The 17828-nt window shown below is 47.6% G+C and overlaps 1 protein-coding gene across 1 annotated transcript in view; it reads left to right on the forward strand.

Annotated features, from left to right (window-relative positions):
* LOC138266596 (neuropeptide FF receptor 1-like) overlaps positions 1-17828 on the forward strand; it is a 590764-nt gene that overhangs the window by 534711 nt on the left and 38225 nt on the right. Inside the window, exon 3 of the mRNA XM_069215432.1 lies at positions 1660-1759. Coding sequence (XP_069071533.1) covers positions 1660-1759 — 100 coding nt within the window. The remainder of the gene's footprint in view (positions 1-1659; positions 1760-17828) is intronic.

Genomic DNA, 17828 nt, shown 5'->3' on the forward strand with positions numbered 1-17828 from the left:
CAAGGGGGGCAAAAATGGCCAACAGTAATGTACCCCCATAGGGAGCAACACTTGCCCAAGGCTGCCTCCCCAAAGAAAACATGAACACTCACACACACACACCAATCTCTGGTGCCTAAGTGGTTTCTGCCCCCCAGAGGCAGGTCAGCCTTATAGAAATAGGCTGATCTGCCCCCAAGGGGGGCAGGAATGGCATAAAATAAATTTGCCACCCCAGGGGAGAGACCCCTGTCTAACGTGTCGCTCCCCTGGTGTGAAACTGACAAAAAAAAAATCCCTGGTGTCTAGTGGTTTCTTCCTCCCTTGTGGGCTGATTGGCCTCAGAAAAGTAGGCCGATCTGCCCCAAGAAGTGCAGAAATGGCCTAAAAAGAATCTCCTCTTTATTGATTATGTAAGAAAAAATATCCTGCGTGTCTTGTGGATTCTCGTGGGCATTTCTGCAGCCCGATTGTTATGTTCAAAGAGACATGAAAGGAAAGGAATGGCCTTTCCTTTCCTTTCATATCTCTTTGCCACCCCCCAATCGGAAGAGAAATGTATCTTCTGATCATGCTAGGAGGTCAGATGTAACAGGGGTTGAGGTGGAAGAGGAAGCGATTCCCCTTCCATCCCTGCCCATGGGCGGGTGGAGGAGGGCCCTACGCTTCCCCAGAGGGCCGGGTTCAGGACATAACGGTTACATCCTGGGCACCCAAGCAGTGCTGCCCAGGACGTAACCGTTATGTCCCAGGCACCCAAGGGGTTAAGGGGAGTTAGAGGTTTTGAGCAAAACTATTTTTTTGAGAATATGTTTTTGCTTAAATATTTTTGAGATACCATCAATTAAAGGTTTTTTGCTATTTATTTTCATCAGCACACATACATTTAGCAGAAAGTTTCTCAAGCTGTGTGCTCTTTTCAGAAGCTTACAGATTTAGGGCCTGATTTAGAACTTGGCGGATGGTATACTCCATCACAAACATGACGGATTCCCCAATGTGATGGTCCGACATCAACAATTACGATCGTGGTGGTTGTGCCACGGTCCAACCTCCACCACTGCCACTTCTCCTCCACTGGATTACATTCCCCTGGGGATTACGACCCCCTCTCTGCCAGCTTTTACATGCCGGCAGCGCCACCATGTAAAGGCTGGCGGAGATAACATGCAAGGGGCTCCTTTGGGGACCCTGCACTGCCCATGCTCCCATAGCCAGCCCCATTACACCTTAAAGCAGACAGTGAAAAGCTGGATTGGTGCTGGTGCACCCTACGCACCGCAACATTGCCGCCGGCTTAATTATGAGCCAGCGTCAATGTTGTGGGATGTTTCCCACTGGGCCAGCGGGAAACTTGTAGTAGGGGCCACGGGAAAGGGACTGCACTGGCCGTACCCTGACCACGGGACTTTGGCAGACGCCCTTTTCCGTCCACCGAAGTCCCAATTAGGGCCTCAATGACAAATTGTTTGGACTAAAAACACTCGCTTGGTGAGTTATTTTGTGGGCAAAATAATAAAAAAAAAATTAGGATCTTGTATTAAAGACAATCCAAAACTGTTTTATTTTGGTGAAATGCCTATGTACTCCTTCAATGCGTAAATAACATTTGATAGTTTAATTTGGAAACCGCCTTTTATGTCTATTTCTAATAATTTGTTTTATCCATTATTTTACTAGGTTGGCCCTTCAGCAATGCCGTATGCAAAATGAGTGGACTTGTGCAAGGGATGTCGGTATCTGCTTCTGTTTTCACGCTGGTTGCAATTGCTGTGGACAGGTACGAAGGGGGAGTATGTGTCTGGTTAGCAACACGATCAAACCAAATTCGGAAAAATCACATGCGTTAAAGCTGGAGAGTGCATCTATGGTTCCAAAGGGATGGATCCTTACCTGGTATTCAGAGAGAACAATGTCTATATAGTTCATTTCCATTTGGAGTACTTTTACATACATTTATCACATGAGGATATCCTGAAAAGCTGGCCAATCGTGAACCACTGTTGGTCATCTTTATTTTACAGTTATGCATTCCAATATATTTTCTTAATCTCTGCTAATTTGCAAGCAAGGTAATGTTTCTGAGTCTGGGTTACATACATTTGGTTAAAAATAAGCCTCTCAGGTAAACATTTTCCCAAACTGTGAAGGAACTGATTCAGGGATATAGACATTTGTAAGGAGCACATGCTAATGTCCTTATGCAGTTGTACACATTATAGGGACCTAGATGTACAAGACACTCAGCATTAACAGCGCCTCAGGATACATCCTGGTTTTGCACTTTACACAAACACACTTTTAGAGCAATCAGCTTCACACTTCCCAGCCTATCTGTCTAGCCCTACAGCCAGCATGATCCTAAGCATTTTATCTCATTAACCTTCATTTTAAGACACAATCTCCACAGCCCAAAAACTATTTACAATTTCCATGAACTCCGTAACTTATGTAGCGTTACAGCCCTCTATTCGGAACTATACTGGAATGCTCATCAGTCCTCTGTAATGTTCGGGACTACCCATTCTGTGAATATAATGATACACACACATTGGCATTGTCGTAAGGTCTCTTGTATCTCTACAAGACTGCTGGATTAGGGGGGTGCAAAACCTCTGCTTGTAGGTGACTGAGTCACTCCTACACCAGCTGGAAGCTGTCAGTCACCTCAATCCTTCTGGCTTTCTAGCAGCACCTCACCAGAACACAGATAGTAAAGTTGATTTCTGACAGCCTACACATAGACTCTAGAGATTTTCTCAGGGAAAAATCATGATGGAACGAATCGTACTCTTTTCTTTTGTTAGCAATAAGTTTCTTATACACACAAGCAAGAAAGGAGATGGGGGATAATTTTCAATACATTTATTGAAAAGACTGCAATCCATGATAAAATACATTACCTGCAATGATTAGAATAATAACAAGAGACAAAATCAGGATTGTGACAATTAGCGGTGTGGATATGAACAATCCCAACATTTTGCAATAAGCATCTATAGACAAATTTCTCTCTAAAACATACTTTCTACCCTAAAGTGAGCAAGGCGTGATTAACCTAATCTGCCCGAGCCATGTCCATGAGAAGCGCCCACTGTAGAGACACAAAGGCTGAGGTCTGCTGCAAAGAGACGTGCAGTGTGGATGGAATATCCTAGGTGGAGCCCCCTCTACTGACCTTGGTCTCACAGAATGTTTTTATGGGACCCATGTTATTGTCCATGCAGAGACCCTAATCTTGGTATGTACCTAGCTGTTAGATTGTGTGCACAAATTTGGATCAGCAATAACAATAAAAAAATGCCTGATATGTTCACATTCTGGTTTGGTCTAACCTGAAACAAAGAGACATGATGAGAATCCAAGACGCACATTATTGATAATGACGCTTTCACCGAATGGCAACTGATTACAAAATTTAAAAAAAACGTATAAAATGCGTTAACTGCAAGTACAGCCAAGAACGAATAATAAAACAGAGCATGCCTATCTAAATAAAAGGGTACAGGTCTGAAAGCTAAGCTAAACTCTTGAACCCAAGCAACTTAACTGGATCCACAGCACCATCTGGATTATACCTTAAAGGTCATTAGGGATGAGCAATAACCAATCACAACTGTTTCTGAATTCCACAGACTATGAATCAGTACAAACAATATTCAATATCTGTCATCAGGGTCTGGTTGAAACTACATTTATTCAATCATTTTTCATTATACTAAAATTAAACGTGTTATATAGCCACAATATGTACATCATTAAGTGATATCCAATCTCATTTACTAGGATCCTGTAAAATCTCAATTTTAATGAGTATTTCATTCTCTAATACCATGTAAGACAATTTCTTTTAGAGATTTCACCACATACCAAACCAGAGAATCCTCTAATCAACATTAATATTTAAAAGCAGTTTTTTTAGAATCTCAGCTAAGTAGTTATATAATGGCACCACCATCTATAATACCTTCTTTTACTATGCTAGATGTGCTTTGGACCATATTATTCAATGAGGTATCCCTGACGCAAAATGATGCTCTTCTCTTGTTCCACTTTGTGTAAAACAATTCAAACACTGTGTTGACAGCTCTCGTCCTGCATTTTTCACTTCTTGGACTTTAGTTCTTCCAACAGGTCTGATTTAGATCTCGGCAGACAGGTTACTACATCACAACTGTGATGGATATTCCGTCTGCTGAAATATAAATCCCATAGGACAGAATGGGTTTTTAAATTTCAGCGGACGGGATATCTGTCATCATTGAGATGATGTCTGTCAAGATCTAAATGAGACCCAAAGTCCTTTAATTTCAATACATTCCCTCCAATAGCCTGGATCACCTTAGATACCACAACCAACAACTCAAACGGAATATATGATTTTATCTTGTATACAACTGCAATGTAATGTATTTCTATTTTGGTTTGATGATCGAATGCTTAATGTACTTCGTACATAAAACTGCATTTATGTTAAACAGCAATCCATAGTGCACATGTGGGCAAAGTTAGACCAAAAGATCATTACAAATCAGTGACTAAGCTGTCGAGATTTGACACAGATTGAAGCAAGAATCAAGAAAATGAATAGGTGAAGAGGAAAAGGAATGGTTTAGTACAAAGAGAATGAGGTGGCAGGCATTGATGATTGTTTTATTTGTTACAAAAAGAACAGATTATTTAATAAAGGTCAATTTGAGGTCTATTTTTCATCTTCCCTTGCCATCCAAGTTGACACTGAGTTTTGTAAACTCACAACTCTTTGCTTTTACTGAGAAGTGTATGTTTTTGAGTCCCGCTCAGGCACACCTATGATCCATGCATGGTGCTGAGGAGGAGTTGGTTTCCCTCACTAATATCAGATCTATTTTGGACAAGGGTGGCTACACCCTTTCTTACTTATTGAGTAGTAAACCTATTAGTTGAGGCGTGACCTTTTAAAAAATGTATGCTACCTTCTCTAGTTGGTCTTCTCTGGTCCTTTTGTACTTTCAGTCCATGCCTATGCAGACACCATCAAGTTAATTATGTGATTAATTGTGGATAGAACACAACATCAGTTGTGTTTCAAGGATTGTCTTAAGGCAATAGGAGCCTGAATGGATCTCGATCTATCACCTCTACATTGGTAGGGAACGTATTGTTTTCAAAGTCCTTAAAGGGGCATTATGCCTCTCACAGTAGAGGCCTTACCTTCGGTCAGAGGCTTGCTTTTCAAACCCTACTGTTGTGCAAGCAACTGTAGGGCTTTTTCTGACCATATTTATACCATGTGTTCATAAGATGAGAACTGATTGATAAATTTTCATTGCCTCCCCTAAGCCAAGAATCACAGTTCAATTTGACATCAGGCTTACAGAATTGCCTCTAAGAGCTCATGAAATGCTTTAGACGTTCCTGCGTAACTGAATTAAATACATTTCATTTAAACCTTAAGACCTATCTGTTCTCTTATGCCACATTGTTTTAATACTATTGATTTTATTCTACCATGAGCACATGGTTTAACGTTAGAGCACTATACGGTAGGGTAGAAGTGCTCGGAGAGTAACTATGAATTAGGAATGTTTGCTGTTAATTTTGAGGAAAGTCATGCAATCTCAAAAGGTATGCTGTATCTCACAATTTCTTTCTTTTAAGCTGCCCTAGAGTGTTCATGGATATATATTCTTCATGTACTCGTTACTGATATACCGGTGTTGTATGGTGCTGAAATGCCCACCCCTGTTTTTGCCCTCACCGTAGGTGGAGAATATAGTAACCGTACCCATTTAATGTAGGAGTCTGGTACCCATAATAGGTAAGTGTAGCAAGCATAAATTCCCAGCTCAATGTGTCAAATGCGTGACGTATATCTAAAGATACACAGCCGCCATGTGGATACTGAACGCGGGCGCTGTCCATTACATGATAGAGATGATGAATACTCAAACATGTGTTGCATCGCAGCACAAAGCCATTCTGATTGGAATGTAATAGATGGGGCAAGTGAGGGAGCAGGCATCTCGCCAGAATGTTACTCAGGATTTTGCACTCTGTGTTCAAAAGGGTCAGTGGTCTGTAAGAGGTTAATTCAAGTGGGGCTTGCCAGGTTTCAACAATGATGTTACAGTGGCTTGTCACGTTGTGGGGGTAAGTATCCCACTCGTAGGAACTCCGGATATAATTTTTCTAACTGAGGGGCTAACTTGTGCATATAAGATTCGTAGAACTCAACAGGGAGTCCATCCGATCCTGGAGTTTTATTGCAGGCCATCTCTCTAATGGCTCCCTTAATTTCTCCTATAGTGTATTTAGCACCCAGTGCTTCTTGTTCTGCTGGCGACAATTTAGGCAAGTTTGTCCTATCTAGGTAGCTGATCAGTGTTGCTGCAGATGGGGCTGCAGGGGCTGTATAAAGGTCAGCATAAAAAATTTGAAAAGCCTTGCTAATGTCTAGCTGTGTGGTGACCAAGTTCTGCATTTGAGAGTGTATGCCCATTACCGGGGTCGGGAGGCATATAAGGCAAACTAATAATGCACAAAATTTGTCAACATCAGTGTGCGTCCGTTGTACATATGCATTATAGTCAACTAATCTCAGATGTTCCAGTCCTTCTGTGTGCCCCACTCTCACCTCCTGTAGTACCTTTGGATCTACCTCCTCCTTGCCACTGCCTGTTCTATAGTGAGCATTTTATTTTAGTTTTTTTAAGGGCCACCAAAGCTTCATTCTGAGCACCCACCAGTGTGCCAATTGAGGCACCATGAATCACTTCCTTGAAAGCCTTCCACTCATGTAGTAACAACGTAGCTGTTCCCATGATTTCCACAAAGTAATTATTTATAGTTTGTGCCAACGAGTCTCTAAAAAGGGTATCTCCCAAGTAGGTGGGTTGCAGTCTCCATATGGCTATGGGTGTCAGTAGTTTACCCCACTGCAATGTCAACTCTAATGGGTTATGATCAGACAATGTCTTCGCGAGGTAGGTTGTATGCACCACCTCAGGCAGGAACTGCGGGGATAACAAGGATCTATCAATGAGTGTATGTAGCCAGTGTGGGTATGAATAAAAGGAGTACTCCAGGTGTCCCACATTTCGAGCGCACCAAGCATCCACCAGTGACCAACCCGTCACCCACTGCTGTAAGGACGCCGTTTGACAGAATGCTGCCTGTGCCCAGGTAACGGGGGATGTGAGCGGCCAAGTTTTGTATCCAATATCGCATTGAAATCTCCCCCCAACACCCATGGGCACTGCTGGCAGTCAGTCAGGACCATTGTTAGGTGTGCCCAGTAGGTCTCCTGATCCGTATTACGTGTGTTTATACAGCCCAGTACTAAAGGATCCCCATCCAGTGTACCCCCTCAAGAAAACATATCTGCCCTGTGTGTCTATTCGCACCTCTAACGCCGTAAAGGGAATTCTCATCTTAAGCCATATTGCAGCTCCCCGGGAATAGCCCAAGTAAGACGTATGAAAGAGTTGACCTCTCCACCTCCTCTGCAACTTTTGCGCTACAGGTGTCAGTAAATGTGTCTCCCGCAAAGACTATCTGTGCCTGTCTCCTATGCATTTGCACTAGTATTCTATGCCTCTTATGCAATGTGTCCTTATATTCCAGGTCAGGATCTTGTATGAGGTCACATGAGCCCGAATAATATGATATATAATGTCCCATTAATGGAAGAAAACCCTTGTGCGGCTCCGTGTCCACTTACTTTATCAGGAGCATCTGTCTCTTGCCTTAAACGTATAACAGCCCAATTCTCGGTCCAGCGCTGTGTGGCCATTTGACCAAACTTAGTATGTAACAACAGCAGCTTGTACAACAAAAAATTAGTGCCTATGCACATTTGGGGGTTGTAAGCCAGTATTTGCGTTTCCAAGCTTCATTTTATACGAAGCTGCTCAGGTCGGGCCCTGGACCAAACAACACAATGCGCACCTGCCCAAGCCGCCTAATCTCATGTGAACTTTTCAACCTTGAGGATGGCAGTGTACTACTATGAATTATTGGGCCAACGACACACTCCCCCTGTGCCTCATTAACAAAGAATGTTTGTAGAACCAGTATGGGAGTTGTGACAGTACTTAGCACGGGTCTATCTCAGAATTAAAGATCTAAAGCCAGCTGAGGAGTGATAGAGGGGAAGAGGGCAAGGCTACCCACGGAATCAGTCAGTGCCCCATCCTGTTACGTGCTGGAGCCCCCTCAATCAGCATGGGCACGAAGCTGTGAGGCCAATCAAAGTGTCTCCACACAACCCATAAGGGCTTTCTGTGAAGAGAGTGTCAGTCCGCAGGTACCCCGGGTTGGCAGCTGGGCGAGGACAAGGGTGACCATGCCTCCTTTGGAGCCATGGGAAATTCTAACACCTGTCTCCACGCCAGTCAAGATTTGGGAAGGTTTGGTCAAACCATTCACGTGCCGCTTCTGAAGAGTGAAAAAATATCACCCTGTTGTCATGTTGAATTCGGAGTCTTGCCAGGAACATCAGCACATAAATGAGCCCAGCCTTTCTCAGATCTTGCTTAACCACGTAGAAGGAAGCATGCCTTAGTTTAACCAACAGTGTGTAATCCGGAAACAGTGAAACCTTTACATTATTAACTAGGATTGGGGACTTCTCCTGGGCAGCCCTGAGTAGTGCATTGTGGTCTCTATAATTCAAGATTTTTGCCACTGTAGGTCTGGGTGGCGCTCCAGGGTTTGACTTTTTGGTTGGAACCCAATGTGCTCTTTCAACCACAAATATATCCAACAGACCCTCTGGTGCCACCACTGCTACCACTGTACAGAGCCAGTTTTCTATATATTGTGTTGGCTATTGGCTCTCTGTCCCCTCTGGCATACCCAAGATACAGAGCTGCTCCACCTGCTGAAGTAGATTATTGATTTTTGTGGCTTGCATTTCGTTAGCAGGTTCCAAAACAGAGAACGTGGTTTCGCTAGTTTTGACCCTGCCTGCTGGTTTACGATGTTCTTCCTTGAGGAAAGATACATCGGTGGCGAGTGCTCCCATCTGCAGTTCAATGGAGAGTTGGGACTCACAAATTTCCTGCAGGATGAGGTCTAACTTGTCCTGGGGCGGTGCATCAGCAGTGGGAGGCACACAGCACATCGAGACTCGAGCCTTGTGAAGATGCAGGGCGCCTAGGATTGTCGGGCTTCTAACTTCGTTTTCGTTCTCCCCATAGCTGTTCATGGTCAGGCTTGTGAAGTGTTCAACAGCGAGTGTATCAGTAAGAGAGAGACGCCGCATCCTTTAAATGGCATGTTGTACTTCTCCACACAGGGTACCCAGTCACGCAACTCCATGGGGGCGCAGCTACGATGTGTTGTCCTGTGGGCCATGTCCCGTTTACTGGGGCCAGGTAGGTATCTGATAGGGGAGCCCTCAGGCGGTCACATCAGGGCTCCCGCTAAAGAACTATCCGGTGTATCATGCCAGCATGGAGCGTAGACCTTCCACTAGTGTTTGTCCAGCCTACGTAATTCAGTGTGGGCCGCTCCGCTCTCCTCCCACTCCTGGAGCAACCTCACACACAGTTCAGCAGGTCTCGCAGGAATTTATTCAGCGATGGATCCATGCAGTTCGGACGGGCCTATCAGCCACTGCAGTCAACCACCTCCGGTCCGCAACCGGCAGCTTCAGCCGTTTGCTCCCCCCAGCTGGCTCAGTGCTCACAGAGGAAGAGAGGGGCACACGGTCAGGCCCCCGATATGAGAGTCCAGGCACTGCTCAATCTCCACAATATGCCGCCATTCACTGCCAATATGGCCGCCGGACCTCACGGTCTCCCCGGCGCTCGTGGCACACCTTCTATGGCCTCTTTTTTTTGGGGCTACAGAGGCGAGGTGCGGGCCTCTGGGCCTTTCACAGTGTTCCGGCTCGCCCGCTCCCACTGACCTCTGGACTCTGGCAGCCACAATATTTGGGCTGTTCTCCGGTGGGGCTCAGTATGATCCGGGGAGCCACCAGGATTCCCCACCACTCAACAGCTCTGACAGCAGTCGTCCTGCGGCAGCCCTACCCTCAGTCCTTGTCTTCCAGGGCCTCTGCCTCCTCCGTGCACAGTCCAGGCCACATCACACTCAGCAGCAGCACCACGGCCTGGTCATTTTCCCGGGGTTCCTGGTGGCTCTCAACTCTCCCCCTCCCCCTCCCCCCAGGACCACCACACACTCTGCTCTCAGTGTGGCAGCACTGGCAGGGCCAGAAATTTGATTAGGCAAAAATGTTAATAAATTTGTCAAGGGCCGACCCGGGAGCCTCACTAGAGCGTGTCCGCCATCTTAGGCAGTTAGCCACCCCCCTCTCTACCTACTAATGTTAGTTGATAGGGATATGCATTAAAAACCAGGAGTGCAGGGATGGAAACACCTTACTTAAGGGCTACGTTCCAATGCAAAGCAAGATTTTCACTGGAAAAACCCTTTACTTTAGTTTCCATCACTTTGGGTGACACTGCAGAGTACTTTGCTTCAAAAAATAATATGGGCTTGCTTTCATCACTTTCAATTTATTTACATACACACCATCAACACAAACCTTATTTTGAAAAAGAATGATCTAAAATGCACAGACATTTTATCTGCATTGTTTGCTCCATAGGCAAGCTGGAATGAACGTTCAATACTGGCAAATGCTATGCTTATTTTTCAGCAAACCCCATTATTATTACTTCAAATATTCGTTTTTAGAGTTCTTACAGCTGTATAGTGTTATAGCTGTATAGTGAGTCATGTCTATCTCTAGGCAAGTGTTCTAGTAATTTAGGATTACCCAAAATACTTTGGGGCAGATTTACAAGAAACTGGTTCATCAGCACTGATGCGCCAGTTTTCTTGTGTTGCCCCTGTCCCACATAACAACACCATGGGTGCACTGTATTTATAATACAATGCATCATGGCGCACGTTAGGCCAATAGCATCAACATTTTTGATGCTATTGTGGTGCTTTGCTCTAGCGTCAAACATTTCACAGCTAGTGGAGCAAAGTGCAAGGAGGCCCATAGCTTAATATGGCTGTGTCATTTTAACGCCTGCTCAGTGCAGGCGTTAAAAATTATGCCAAAAATGATGCAGGGAAATCTTAGAGATTTCACTGCATCATTTTTGTAGGCTTCCAAATGCTGGAACCCCCCCCTTTTACACATTATGCCTGGTGCAGGTATAAAAGTGTGGCAATGCATGCATTATGCCACTTTGTAAATCCGGTGCGGTAAAAATGCCTTCCTAACGCCACATTAACGTAAAAACTGATGCTAATGTGGTGCAAGGAGGGACTAGGGGCTTGTAAATCTGCCTCTTTGTCTTTCTTCCCTGTCTTTGTGCGGTGGTGGTTGTGGAAAGCTCCTGCTCAACCCCTGCACCCTCCGATGGATGCACTGTGGGGGTGGTTCTGGGAGGCTCCTGCTCAGCCCCTGCACCCTCTAATGGCTGCACTGTGGTGGTGGTTGTGGGAGGCTCCTGATCAGCCCCTACACTCTCTGATGGCTGCATAACCATGGCTAGCAGTGGGGGCTCTGTGACAGCTGCTGGTGCAGGCTCCTTCCCCTTCTTTGTGGATGGTGCAGGCTCCTTCCTCTTCTATGTGGCTGGCGCAGGCTCCTTCCCCTTCTTTGTGGCTGGTGCAGGCTCCTTCCCTTCTTTGTGGCTGGTGCAGGCTTCTTCCCCTTCTTTGTGGCAGGTGCAGGCTCCTTCTCCTTCTGTGTGGTTGGTGCAGGCTCCTTCCCCTTCTTTGTGACTGGTGCAGGCTCCTCCCCTTCTTTGTGGCTGGTGCAGACTCCCCTTCTTTGTGGCTGGTGCAGGCTCCCTCCCCTTCTTTGTGGTTGGTGCAGGCTCCTTCCCCTTCTTTGTGGCTGGTGCAGGCTTCTTCCCCTTCTTTGTGGCTGGTGCATGTTCCTTCCCCTTCTGTGTGGCTGGTGCAGACTTCTCTTCTTTGTGGATGGTGCAGGCTCCTTCCCCTTCTTTGTGGCTGGTGCAGGCTTCTTCTCCTTCTTTGTGGCTGGTGCAGGCTCCTTCACCTTCAATATTGTTGGCCTGAAATCCTTTCCACCACGAGTAGGTGGTGCTACCACTGGGCCCGTGGAATGTTTGGCTGAGGTGCTTGGCTGGGTCCTTGCTACTCTTCCCATACATGCAGGACGGGGCGGGGAGGGGTAGGGAAGAGGTCAAGTTGGGGAAGGAAAAGCTTCTTAGTGACGGTTGGGTGGGAAGAGGGAGGAGGGATGGGAGTAGAGGTTGAGGGAGTAGTTGTAGGAGGTATATGGCAATTGGATTTGGGTGAAGGTGTTGGGTGTCTGAGTGCTTGGGTTTGTGTACTTTAGGAGAGGGGGACAAACATGTTGGGAGAGTACACAGGGGAGGTGTGCATGGATGTTGCGGAGGTGTCTGCCAGTGACATGTATGTTGTGCTTGGTGTTGCGATGATGCTGGTAGTGGATATTGATGTAGTGCATGCAGGTGTGAGTGTGGACGTAACTGGGTGGGAGGTGGAGGAGGAGGAGGGGGAGACAGTGGAAATAGTGGATGTTGTTGTGTCTGCAACTGAATGATATTTGTGTGAGTGCCTGTGGGATGAAGTGTGGTGCTTATGTTTGTCTGTGGAACTCTTGGGTGTTGTCTTGTGTGCATGCTCATCTTGCTGGGTGCTTAGGATGGGTTGGGGTTGAGGAGATTGGGACTGGGAAGTGGAGGTTGGAGGGAGGACAGTTGAAACAGTGACTATGGTTGCCAACAGAGAGGAGGACAGAGCCTGGATCGATCTCTGTTGGGCTGCCAATCCACTGTGTATGCCCTCCAGAAATGCATTAGATTGCTGCATCTGGGCTGCCAGCCCCTGGATGGCATTCAGGATGGTTGTTTGCACTACAGAGATGGATCTCAGGAGGTCAATAGCCTCCTCACTCAGGGCAAAAGGGCTTACTGGGGCAGGGCCTGAGGTGCCTGGGGAAAAGGAGAGGTCCACCCTCCTGGGTGAACGGGCACGGGCAACTCGCTGAGGGGCTACTGGAGGGAGGTGCTGGTACTGGGGTGGCGGATGTACCTGCAGCTGGGTGGTCACAGAGGTCTCTGCCACCACCAGCGAGCTCCCATCGGATGAGGTATCTGAGTCTGTATTGTCCCCTCCAGTCCACGCCGTGGTGCTTAGCTCGGCCTCCGTCGCACTGGTGCCCTCAGCATCAGTGGACTCTGCCTCCAGGGTCCTGTAGGATGCAGCTCCCTCTGTCACAGATGCCTCTGCTCCTCCACCAGATGAATCTAATGGACATAAGGACAGTATGACAAAACAAGAAAGGAGGAGAGAGAGACAAAGGATACACAGGGTCAATGACTGCACCAACACCACCGTTGGCGTGCACAGCACCCTCACACACAGGGAACAGGCCTACACACTATGCATTACACTACCAGTGGAATGGCTAGTTACTAAGGAATGAGGAGGGGCACACACCGCCAACTTCAGCACACCTGGGACCCACGCAGATCTGCCCAGGAGTGAGTTCTAACAAGCTAGGTAAGCAGTATTTCCCATTCAGACCCTTAGCCACCAGAGGACCTACACTGCTTTGTCTGGCCTGGCCTAGGGGCACCCAAGGACACACAACCACCACCCAGATACTACCCCACCAGCCGTAAATTGTCATGATACCCACTGTACTCACCCCCTTGCGGCTGATGTGATGCCCTTAAGCACCCATCCAGCTCAGGATAGGCCACTGCCAGTATGTGGGCCATCAGGGGGGTCAGGGTCCAAAGGGCACCCCTTCCTTGTTGGGAGGCCATCCCCAGCTGGTCTTCAATGCCCAGCGTCTCAGGTCCTCCCACCGTTTGCGACAGTGGGTGCTCCGCCTGCCATAGACCCCCAGAGTCTGCACCTCCTTGGAGATGTCACGCTATATACCCTTCTTTTGATGGGCGCTGACCTGCAGAGGCAATACAGACAGGAGAACACCATTAGACAAGCATTCCAGCCAGTAACAAAAATGGACCACCATACCAAATTCCATCACCATTGGCACACACACAGAGCCCAGCACACAACGTGTATACTGCCAAGAGGACATCCACCCACCCCCCTTACACGAGGCCTTCACACACACAACTCCATGCATTCATGCCACATGCACCGTGCCCACAGTGTCCTCACCTGTTGGTCTGGAGGCCCATACAGCAGTGCGTACTGGGATAGGACCCTATCCACCAGTCACTCCAACTCCTCCGAAGTGAAACCTGGGGCCCTTTCCCCCGTCACACGGGCCGTGGTAAGTTCTAGACACAGGTCACAGCCGCACATGCAGTGTAGGTCCTCTCCTATGGAAGGTCAGGAAACAAGTGAGGAATGATTTAGAACATGGTGGTCACGTCTGCGGCAGTGCATACTATCACCGCCGGCGTAGATCACCATTGGCCACTGTTCCCCATAGGGCTCAATTATAACCAATGAGGACTTGCACTGCGGTTCCCGACTGCCTACAACGTCCGCGGCATTACCTCACTTCCACCTGTCCCTCCACACAGGACAGGCAGACGCCATTTCTGGAGGGGGAACAGGCCTATGGATTGATGCTGTGTCACAGGATAAATAGGCACATACTTCACAAATTACACTGTTCCATTACATGATTGCACATTGCGGACCGATGCTGTGGCTCCATTGTTCAGTTTGTGACAGCCTCATCACTCTTTTGTTCCTTAGATACCTACTGCTGAGGATGAATAGAAGATGGAGAAATACCCCTGTGTACAGACCCCTTGTGAACTTGGCTACACTGGAGGACAGGCACATTATCCTCACCTATAGACTGGACAGGGCCACCATCACATAGCTGTGTGCCCAATTGGATCTGGACCTGGTATCTGCTATCCGTCACCCCACTGGGATCCCCTCCTCTTGTGCAAGTGCTATCAGTTCTCCATTTCCTGGCAACTGGTTCTTTCCAAATAGAAGTGGGCTTGGCAGCAGGAATGTCAGAGCCAATGCTTTCATATGTCCTGACAAGAGTGTTGTCTGCCCTGATAAAACACACGTGCAGCTACATTGCATTCCCCAGGTTGAGGATTTGGTCACTGTGAAGGCCTCATTCTATGTAATGGGACATATTCTTAATATAATTGGTGTGATCAACGGAACACACATTGCATTTGTCCACCCCCGCCAGAATGAACAGGTGTTCAGGAATCGTAGGAGTTTCCACTCCATGAATGTTCAGATGGTGTGCTTGGCGGACCAGTACATCTCCCACGTCAATGCTAAGTATCCTGGGTCAGTGCATTATGCCTTTGTCCTGAGGAATAGCAGCATCCCAAATGTGATGTCCCAACTACAGAGGCACAGGGTGTGGCTAATAGGTGAGCTCTGGTTCCCACCAAGTATATGCTGGTGTATGCCTATGCTGTTGGCCATGTAGGATAGTGTGTGGCTAAATGTTGTCCCTCAATATTTGCAGGTGACTCTGGTTACCCAAACCTATCATGGCTGCTGACCCCTGTGAGGAATGTCAGGACAAGGGCAGAAGAACGTTATAATTAGGCACATGGGCAAACCAGAAGGATCATTGAAAGGACCTTTGGCCTCCTGAAGGCCAGGTTCCGGTGCCTCCATCTGACAGGTGGATCCCTGTGCTACTCACCCAAGAAGGTCTGCCAGATAGTAGTGGCACGCTGCATGTTGCACAACCTGGCCCTCAGATGACATGTTCCTTTTCTGCAGGAGGAGGAGACTGAAGATGTCCCTGTCGCAGCAGTGGACCCTGTGGACAGTGAGGATGAGGAGGCAGAGGATGAGGATGTGGACAACAGAACATCTGTGATCCGTCAGTACTTCCAATGACACACAGGTGAGACAGTGCAACTTTACATTTCAATGACGTTGGTTGTATTCTGTGAGGCACTGGCATGCTGGTATTTCCCACTTCTTTGTCCACTTACTGTTACCTCTGGATATTCATTTTAAAGATGTTGGTGATCTGACAAATACTCCTGTTGTGATCACAACAGCCAGCTACAGGTCATTAATTCTATGCTCATTCTATGTACAGTACATTTACAATGGTTGTAGCTGTTTCAATCAATACATATTTGAAATACATGACATACTCGAAGTCGATTTTCATCAAAGTGTGTTTATTGTAATGCTAATATATAGAGGGGAAAGTGCCATGGGATGGGGTGATGATGGGTGAAAGTCTAGGGTATCGTTCCAGTATGTTCGTAGCACATGTGCATTGTCCATGGGGGCATAGGAAGGGGAGCAATTGCAATTCAAGGCAGACAAGGTGACTGAGTGGGACACCAGGGGGACAATCAGGAGAGACTAATTTCCTGGCGGTTATCTTGGCATGTGTCTCTGGCTTCTGTCTGGATCGCAGGGAGCGTTTGCGTGGTGGTTCACCTTCTGCAGGGGGTAGGTGCTGGTGACCTGTTGGTCCTTTGGGGGGGCCACTAATGGAAGTGGAGGATTTTCAGATGACTGGCTAGTGGCAGGGGTCAGCTGGTATGACACTGCCTCTCTCATGATATTGGCCATGCCTGCCAGCACCCCTGCTAAGGAGATCGGGGTGTTTTTGATGGCCTGCAAGACCTCCCTGATGCCCTGATACTGTCCCTCCTGCAGCCGCCTGTTCTCCTGCATGTTGTCTGGGATCTAGCCAATCGTGTCCTGGGAATGTTGATAGACTCCCAGGATCTCGGAGAGCGCCTCCTAGAGAGTCGGTTCTCTGCTCCTGTCCTCCCCCTGGTGTACAGCAGTCCTCCCAGTGTCCCTGTTGGCCTGTGCCTCTGTCCCCTGAACAGTGTGCCCACTGCCACTGACCCAAGGTCCCTGATTGTCTTGTGTGTGAGGTGTAGCCTGGGGTCCCTGTACAGGTGGGCAGACTGCTGAATGACGTGTCCTAGGGACAGAGGTTTGGGGATGCTGGGTGGGTGCTGTGATGTTGGTTCCTGATGGGGGAGGCTCTGTGGTGATCTGTGACTGGGCTTGGGTGACCGGCTGTCCAGTGGTGACTGATGGGCCAAGTAGATCGTCCTGATCCTGAAGACCAGAGTTACTGTCATCACTGTGGGCCTCTTCTGTTGGGAGACTGGACAGTGATGGTATCTCCTCTCCAGTGACGTGGGCAGGGGTACCTGTGGGGATGTAAATGATGTATTATGCTTCATGTGTTTGACATATTGTACATCCCTGGCTTCCCCTCTATGGTTGGTGGTGCCCTGCCAGCTTTTACTTGTGTATGTTGGTGTATTGTGAGATTGTTATTTTCCCTATGCTGTGCATGCTTTAGTGATGAGTGTCCGTGCAGGGCTGTGAGGGGTGTCCATGCATTGGTACAGCATGCAGGGCTTGGCATTGGGATTAGTGTAATGTGATGGTGGAGTGTGTGGGATGGAGTGGGGTGATGAGAGTGAGGGTGAGGGTATGTGATGGCATGCAGGTATGGTGGGGTGATAATTGTTGAAAGTTGACTTACCAGAGTCCAGTTCTCCTCCAACTCTGGCCAGGCCCTCAGGATGCAGTATTGCCAGTACCTGCTCCTCCCATGCTGTGAGTTGTGGGGGAGGAGGTGGGGGTCCACCGCTAGTCCTGTGTATAACGAGCTGAAGCCTTGCTGCTATGGAACGTACCTACCCCCGTAGGTCATTCCACCTCTTCCTGATGTTGTTCCTTGTTCATGGGTGCTGTCACACAGTGTTGACCCTGTTGAAAATTCTCCGCCATAGCTCCATAATCCTTGCTATTGATATTTGCTGCACCTGCGCTCCAAATAGCTATGGCTCTACCCTGACGATTTCCTCCACCATCACCCCTAACTTCTCCTCAGTGAAACGGGGGTGCCATTGTGGTGGCATGTGTGTTAT

Source organism: Pleurodeles waltl, chromosome 11, assembly GCF_031143425.1.
Source record: "Pleurodeles waltl isolate 20211129_DDA chromosome 11, aPleWal1.hap1.20221129, whole genome shotgun sequence".
NCBI lineage: Eukaryota > Metazoa > Chordata > Amphibia > Caudata > Salamandridae > Pleurodeles > Pleurodeles waltl.